At 40.2% G+C, this 8,422-nt stretch overlaps 1 protein-coding gene across 1 annotated transcript in view; it reads right to left on the bottom strand.

Moving 5' to 3' along the window:
• Nucleotides 1-1,005: 1,005 nt before the first annotated feature.
• The window catches only part of TNFSF11 (TNF superfamily member 11), a 34,354-nt gene continuing 26,937 nt past the window's right edge, over nt 1,006-8,422 (bottom strand). Inside the window, exons 3-5 of the mRNA XM_004054434.5 lie at nt 8,221-8,266; nt 8,037-8,135; nt 1,006-2,520 (exon numbers count right to left, since the gene is read on the bottom strand). Of these exons, the coding sequence (XP_004054482.1) occupies nt 2,099-2,520; nt 8,037-8,135; nt 8,221-8,266 (567 nt within the window). The 3' untranslated portion in view covers nt 1,006-2,098. The remainder of the gene's footprint in view (nt 2,521-8,036; nt 8,136-8,220; nt 8,267-8,422) is intronic.

Raw genomic sequence — 8,422 nt, 5'->3', positions numbered from 1 at the left:
TCTGCCACAAATCCTGCTGTCTCAGTGTACTTGGACAGTTACTGTGCAGTGGGCACATGAACCTGTTAGTCCTATAACAGAATAGTATTATGAGAGCAAGAGTAGCTAATGAGGCACTCTACATAATAAGACAGTGCCAATGGAGAGTGGAGAAACTCTCTGATTGCTTATCAAAATTATTTTTTCCTTAAACTAAGGCTCAGCAATTGGGACATGCAACACAGAAGTCATATTTTATACCAATTGACCTTAGACGTACTGACGGTTTTTAAATAGTAGGTCTATTTTGGCCAATGATTGAGTTCCACCATTGTAGCTCTGCTGTTTGAATTTTACAATTTCTTCTTTGTAACATCTGCTGTTTCTTCTCTCCTTCTATCCTGTCACAGCCATCTAAAAACATTTATCCATAAATGAAAAGTGCCTTAGATTATGGTGTACAGTGCCTTCCTAAGCTGCCCATTTTCTTATATCTCTCCCACATAAGTAACCAACCTGGGTCAGACAGCTTTCCTGTATAAATTTCCATGAGAACAAGAGTCCAGGACACTGTTAATTCTTCCTTACCACAGTAAGGTATAAAATGTCAGGTGTTCCTCCAGGTCAGTTATTCTTTTTTGTGTGCGTGCATTTTCTTACTATTTTTTTTATTATACTTTAAGTTCTAGGGTACGTGTGCACAACATGCACAGTTATTCTTTAAGACATTATAAACTTATACAAAGCACCATATTTTTCTCACAATATCAACATAATATAAATTTTGGCTTTTTTAAGTGAAGAAGACTCCATTTTCTATCTGGATATATCCTTGCATACAAATTCCTTGCAAATTCTTTTTCAGATTCCAAGGATCATTAATTTAATTGAATCTGCTTCTAATTTTTAATTAAATCTGCATTTCTCCCAGTAACCTTTGGAAAGAGATAGAAGCCACATTACCATATTGAAAATAACAGGATCACAGAGCAAAAGAGACACGAAGGAGAAGTACAAAATCACAAGGCAGGTTTTCATATAAATTTATTTTTGTACCAAAAAATTAACATCCAAAGGCAATGTTTTTATTGTACAGTATAAGATAACATTTACTAAATTAAAATTGGACTTTTTTGCTGATAAACCACTAATAACTTCTATTTTGAAAAAACAAAAAATGTACAATTTGCGGCACTTGTGGAAAAACACCTGTTCAACAATTATATAAATACTCTTGACAGATTTCAGTGGCCCATTATGTATCCTTTTTGGCAATGTCAGCTTTCTAAAGTCAATTAGTTTCTAAATTTGAAAGGCACCTGGTGGCCAACATCCTGCTTATTATTCAAGGCATCCATTTTAATTTTTTTTGCTCAGGCTTGACAAGTCTGAAAAATCTATTAACTTAAAAAGAATGAAGAAATATACTGCATTTGATATTAGGAAACAACATTTTTTTCCCCTCCTTAGCTGCAAGTTTTCCCCAGGGAATTTACAAAGTGCACCAGTTAAATATGTCTGTACATTTAAAACATTAAATATGTCAACAGCAAGACATTTTTAAATATTTTGAATCAAATACTATAGCACAAATATAATTTACAATACTTTGCAAAGAAAACATTACATCTGAAATATAACTTTAGATATTATATAAAAATACATATATTTTCTCTCCTCGTTAGAAAAAGTATTTTTTGCAGGTTCCAGCATGATGTAACAATTCAAAAGAATTTACCCCTTCAGATGATCCTTCATTGGCGCTAGATGACACCCTCTCCACTTCAGCTGCGAAGGGGCACATGACCAGGGACTAACCCCTCCCATAGCCCACATGCAGTTTCTCATAAGGTCAACCCGTAATTGCTCCAACCTGGTTTAATTCTAGGAATTCATTACAAAATTTAAAAACCATTGTGTAACACACCATGAGTCTAACATCTCCCACTGGCTGTAAATACGCGTGTTCTCTACAAGGTCAAGAGCATGGATACTGAGTCTTGTACCGTTGGGGCCATGCCTCTTAGTAGTCTCACACACCTATATACATCTTTCTTGGCTTGTTTTAAAAAATGTTTCCAAACATCCAGGAAATACATAACACTCCAAAAACTGGGGCTCAATCTATATCTCGAACTTTAAAAGCCCCAAAGTATGTTGCATCCTGATCCGGATCCAGTAGGGAGGGGTTGGAGACCTCGATGCTGATTTCCTCTCCAGACCGTAACTTAAAAAATCCACCAACGTTTATGGAATAAAAATGGAATTCAGAATTCCCTGACCAATACTTGGTGCTTCCTCCTTTCATCAGGGTATGAGAACTTGGGATTTTGATGCTGGTTTTAGTGACGTACACCATTAGTTGAAGATACTCTGTAGCTAGGTCTCCTGAAGTTTCATGATGTCGAAAGCAAATGTTGGCATACAGGTAATAAAAGCCATCCTGATTAACTATTAGTTTTCCATTGCTAAAAGTCATGTTGGAGATCTTGGCCCAACCCCGATCATGGTACCAAGAGGACAGACTCACTTTATGGGAACCTGTGGAGAAGAGAGGCATATGATTTGAAAGTCAGTCCTTAAATGAGAAGGACGTCTTCACAATTCTATGAGGTTAGGGAGAAAAAATAGTATAGCAGTCATTATTTCAAAGGGAGAATAACTTATTGGGATTTCTTTTCTAGAAGGGGAGAATACATTCAGATGTACTTGGTGCGTTCTGTTAGGCACAGTAGAGGCTACGAAGACAAAAACTCATTTTTCCTGCCCTCAAGGCGCCTATAGTGCACCAGGGGTAAGTACGATATGTGTTCAGAGCAGAAGTAAGGCATGAGTACCAATAGGCAAGGTTCAGTAACTCCCATGGGAGCTCAAAGGACGGAGAGACAAGAACAACTTTCCACCCAGAAGGGTAAAGAATGCCTTTGTGGAGTTGCTGCTAAGCCTGAGAACTTAAGAGAAATGGGATTCAGCCACACAGACAGGAGCAGAAAGGTCATTCCAGGTTGAAGGAAGAGATTAGCCAAAGGCAACTGAGACAGGAAAGCAAGAAACTAGGATAGGAAGACAATTTCCACATGTCACAAGTCTCAACCTTCTCTTTTAACTCATGAAGAGGGAAAGTAGGAGATGAAAAACTGGGTCACAGTAACTTTGGCTGAAAGGTCAGATGTCTAAACTCAATTCTCATAATCTATTTTCTTCACCTCCAGTAGCCCAAATGTCTCCCACCTCAGCTTGCACAACTGAAAAGCTAACTCCAGAGAAGCTCAAAAAGAACATATTCTTAGCATTGCACTCCCTAGCTTAACAACTTCACACAATCATTCTGACCAAAGGTCTGTAAAGCTTCTCCTGACTGACCAGAATTCTCATTTAGCCCTACTCACCCCTGAAATGAGGTGACACCTGGTCCTCTTGCTACAGCTTCTGAGGAGTAAAAATTTCTAAAGAACCTTCTAAACCAGCAGTGTGTCCAATCCTTTTCATATTTCAGGTCCTTGGTGTATTTTCCTGGGTCATTAAAAATTGGCAATACCTCTATGATAAACCCAATTAATCAAAGATTTGCATCGATGTGGACACTATTGTTCAACTGGAAAAGCTGGTAACTAATGGTGGGAAAGTTGTAATACTGTGGAAAATACAAAAATACATTTTTCTTCCAGAGGATTTTGTAAATACTTATACTAAACTAAGGTGGTCAGCAGTTTGAAATCAGCAAAACAAAGCAGAGTTGAATCTCAGACTGGAATTGAGAGAGTTCCTGCAGCCACAAGAAGTTCACTGCTGCCTGTCACACCCACCCACAACTTAGGTCAGGCCCTGAGATGCTGAGGGAGATAAATTAGCCCAGAGATGAAGACTTATAGTGGATTCCAGAGATCCATCAAAACTGACAACTCTCTGGTTACAGTGAATCCTTATGAGAGCCTCATCGATAAAGAAACACATGGCTGGGCACGGTGGCTCATGCCTGTAATCCCAGCACTTTGGGAGGCCGAGGTGGGTGGATCATGAGGTCAGGAGTTTGAGACCAGCCTGGTCAACATGGTGAAACCCCATCTCTACTAAAAATACAAAAAATTAGCTGGGCGTGGTGGCAGGAGCCTGTAATCCCAGTTACTCAGGAGACTGAGGCAGGAGAATTACTTGAATCCAGGAGGTGGAGGTTGCAGTGAGCCAAGATCACGCTACGGCACTCCAGCCTGGGAGACAGAGCAAGACTCTGTCTCAACAAACAAACAAACAAAACAAACAAAAAAAAGGAAACACACACTAGTTACCTTCCCAGCCTAGTCTGGTTTGGGGGGTCTTGAACATCTACATCCTTCTCTAGAGGCCCACAAGATAGAGAATGTTCTACTATTTTATCTCTAAAGAACTGGGAGCCTGGGATATGATCTGGGAGCCTCAAAACTAGGCTGTAGGAACCAAACAGGCAGTTCTTTCAACCACTTGGGAGAAAAACTGCAGCAAGGGCCATCCAACGGTGGGGCAACCCATCATGAGAAGACCAAGAATTCAATGGTTCCAATCCCTCTGTCCAGAAACAGGATATTTCCTGAACTCCACAACCTATCTGCAGCAGGGTCATCACAGGCCCTCTTGCCTCCTGGGCTCACCACAATAAACACCCTTCTTTTTCATTGGAGGTCTTATTTCAGGTCATCCCAGATTAAAGCACCCCAGATATAAATACCATCATCTGGTCCCAAGTGAGTGAGCATGATCAGCACACCTTCATGAACACTAGTAAAAGCAATTCCTCTAATCCATTGACAAAACCCATGAAATTCAAGATGCTTCCCATCTCAAGTTATCCCATGCTGCCTTCATTCTTATCCCACTCTTGCAGTCAATTCGTTGTTCAATCAATGATTTTTCTTATAGTTATCTCTTAATAGAAGAGAAGTCTACCCTCTCAATGGGATGGATCAGCTGGCGTTAGGGCAAGATATGACCTAGGAAGGCAAGGAAAGAATATGAAATAGAGAGGCAGGAGAAGAGAGGAACCTTGACCGATTACCATTCCCATTGTTAGGTAAGTCATGTGGAAGAAGTGCCCTTATTTCCTACTAAACATCTCTCTATTTTTGTGCATTGACTTACTCATACATTCACTGGTTCATGCTTTTGATCAGTCACACAATATCTACGTGGTGTTTTTAGGAACAGTCAGTCTGCTCGTAATTAAGAATTATATCAACCAACTGTGCCTTAATGGCACTCACCACTAATAGTAGAGAAAATAGAAAATGAGCATATAAAATATGCATTTTCACTTCTGCATGTTGCATAGCACATGGTTGACATTCAGTTACAAGCAACTGCCAAGAGACAGCTACAGAAATTCATAGCAAGCAGGAGAGCTCAGCTCAGGAAGGGGACAGAGAAGCCAGAGGACAGTGGGGCCTTGGGTCAGACTTGGATGGGCTGAGAAAAGGGAGGGTATTGTCAGTGAGGGAAACTGAGCAAAGAATGGGATATGCATGGCACATATGGGGGAAAAGGAGGAGAGCCAGTCAGTGTGAAGAGAGGACTCAGAAGCAGATAATACCAGGTAAAAACATGAGAAAAATATGCAGTGATCACACGGCAGGCCTCACATGGAAACCTGGATTTTCATCACTGAGGCACACTGACAACCCCTGACTCCAGCCTGCCAACTTTCCCAGCCTCCCCTGCCCTACACTTCAGTCCCTGCTGCTAAGTACCGCAGAAGAGGTCTCTGCAAATATTTAGCCTGAGTATCCTCCTAAAGAAAGCCATGTATTCTGACCTCACTAAATACTTCCCAACGCATTTCATCTAAGATATTTTGAAAATGCAAGTGGTATCAGTCCATATAAGGCAGATTCTGATTTTACTTGTGTAAATAAGTATAAAACAGAGCCCCAAAATGAACATGCAAATTTAAAGCCACTTCCTCTGAAACCTCCAGTACTGGCCAAAACTGGGTAATAAATGGACTCAAGGAGTTTTGGGCCCAGCCAGAGCCACAAATTCTATTTTCTTAAACAGAAGTATACACTAACTCATTTCACTCAGTCACAAACTCAATAACTGTCAGAAAATAACCAGGAGTTTTGCCTTGTGTTTTTGGCAATGATTTGATGCTAGGTGCCTGCAGAGAGAGTTTTATAACTAAAACATGCTTGCTATTGCCAAACAGACTTTGGCAAATGGTCTAATGCAATATTTATCATATGCCATTTAAAGTGAACTGAAAAGATAAATGTAGGGAACATTAATAGCACACACAGCTGATGCATTTGTATTAATTTGATTGCCTTTGCTAACATGCAAAATAGTTTTCCACTCAGAGAAATTAATACAGATGCATCCATATTTATTTGATTGCCTTTGCTAACATGCAAAACAGTTTTCCACTCAGAGAAAATTAGTGTAGCTCCACCACAAGACATGCATAGACACACAGTGAGACAAATTATTTATGAAGCAAGTGTCTGGGACAGGAGAGGTCATTTGGAAAATCCTCTAAAAGCCAAAGAATTGGTTTCTCCCTTTCTGTGTCTTCGGTCAGGAAAAATCCCCCCCTTGTCCACGCCGTAATAAAGTTTTCCAAATAATTTAGCAAAACTTGAACTTTCTTTCTTTAACTCCGAGAAAAACTTGCCTTAAATTATTTGTAGGAAAAAGGTGGAATATGTATAATTATTTAATTGAACTCAAAAATAACACATCACACTCCCAAGTGCTTACTATGGCCGTTCTTCCACACAAGAATGTTAGCAGTCTACCTCATTTCATCTTCATAGCTACCCCTTGAGGCAGATGCTATCAACATCCCCATTTTAGACATGATGAAGCTGAAGCATATGTGATTGCAATAAATTGTACAAGGTCACAGAGCCAGGACAATGGAGCCTCAAACCCAGGCAGTCAGATTTTAGCACCCCTGTTATTAGATGTCACATAAATCTACTTCTCACAGGAAAAGAGAAACATAAGGGCTTTGAATTCTTTCCCTCTGGCCAAGCCAACTGACCACAAGTACCTTGTGGCCTGCTTATGTGATAATAGAGAGCATGGAAAGCACGGACTTAGCAATCAACGGGACGGGAATTCTACTTCTAATCCTACCATCATCATGACTGGGAACAAATGACAACCTATGTATCATTCAGTTTCCCTGTCTGCAAAATTTGCGTGATAATCCCTACCTTGCAGGATTGCAGTAAGGATGAGAGGTAATGAGGAAGGGGAAAACACCTGATTGACAGGTGGAAGAGTTCATCGGGTAGTCACAGACTCAGCCATCTCCAGTAGAGTGCCAGGGAGGACACCTGAAGATCCCCCTTTAAGATCTTCAAGTGTTCCATTAGTGGCATGATGATAACAAGAATGTTCAATTGTCACTGTATCGTAAAGTTCTGTTATCTTTTTGATAGCTATCTAGCCCATGGTGAAGTAACCAGTGGGGGTTGTATGATGGAATAACTGGTGTATTAGAGTAGCTGTAGGCAGAGAGCTCCGGGTTTCTTCATTTTCAAGATAATCAGGTCTCTAGTCCATCAAGCTAAGCACTTACTCAGAGAAAATGATAAGCCCTTGGAGAAGGGGGAGGAGATCTCATTTTCTAGAGGGTTACTGTCTCTTAAAGATCTTAACGGGGGTCTAAAGTGTCCTCCCTGGACCTCTGCAGGAGATAGCTGAGTATGTGACTACCTGATGAATTCATTCGCCACCGAGGTCAGCAGCAGGGCTGTGTCAACTTTAGCTTGGGAAAGTACAGATGCGCATAACAAAGGATTGTCCTTCCAGGTTACAGGCTTTCAGCTGACAGTCATTTAAAATAAGCATCCATTCTGATGATCTGAAAATGAATAGGGTGATGATGTCCATTCTGACATTTTTGAGAATCACAGTTTCCAGGATGTGAATCATCACCTGATGATGAATGGTCTTTCCTTTGGCTTTGAAGTAAGGGCTCTCAAAAATTCAGTGACAGACTAAAAATAGGTTTCAGTATTGAAATGGGCTGATAAATGACTCTTAAAATATTTTTCAGGCTGGATGCAGATGGGGCTTACCAGATGGGATGTTGGTGGCATTAATAGTGAGATGAGCAAAAGGCTGAGCTTCAAGCTTGCTCCTCTTGGCCAGATCTAACCATGAGCCATCCACCATCGCTGGAGATGAGAGAAACCATATTATTATAGCCAAAATAGTAGTGACCCTGTGGGATTTCATACAGATGTATGGATCCATGCTTACCTTTCTCTGCTCTGATGTGCTGTGATCCAACAATATGTTGTAATTCCTGAAATAAAAAGGAAAAATAATTTTATTTATAAAATCATTCTTTCTGTAAAGCAATAAGAATTCAGGGCTGTTCCATATGCAACAAATTAACCCTCTTTTCCTTCCAAATGTGCCATAATAACATTGGCAGTGAAATTCCTATATGTATTAGGTG

Source organism: Gorilla gorilla, chromosome 14 (genome assembly GCF_029281585.2).
Source record: "Gorilla gorilla gorilla isolate KB3781 chromosome 14, NHGRI_mGorGor1-v2.1_pri, whole genome shotgun sequence".
In the NCBI taxonomy this organism is placed as follows: domain Eukaryota; kingdom Metazoa; phylum Chordata; class Mammalia; order Primates; family Hominidae; genus Gorilla; species Gorilla gorilla.
Note: the sequence above shows the minus strand (reverse complement) of the source record. Positions and strands in the feature narration are given on the sequence as shown.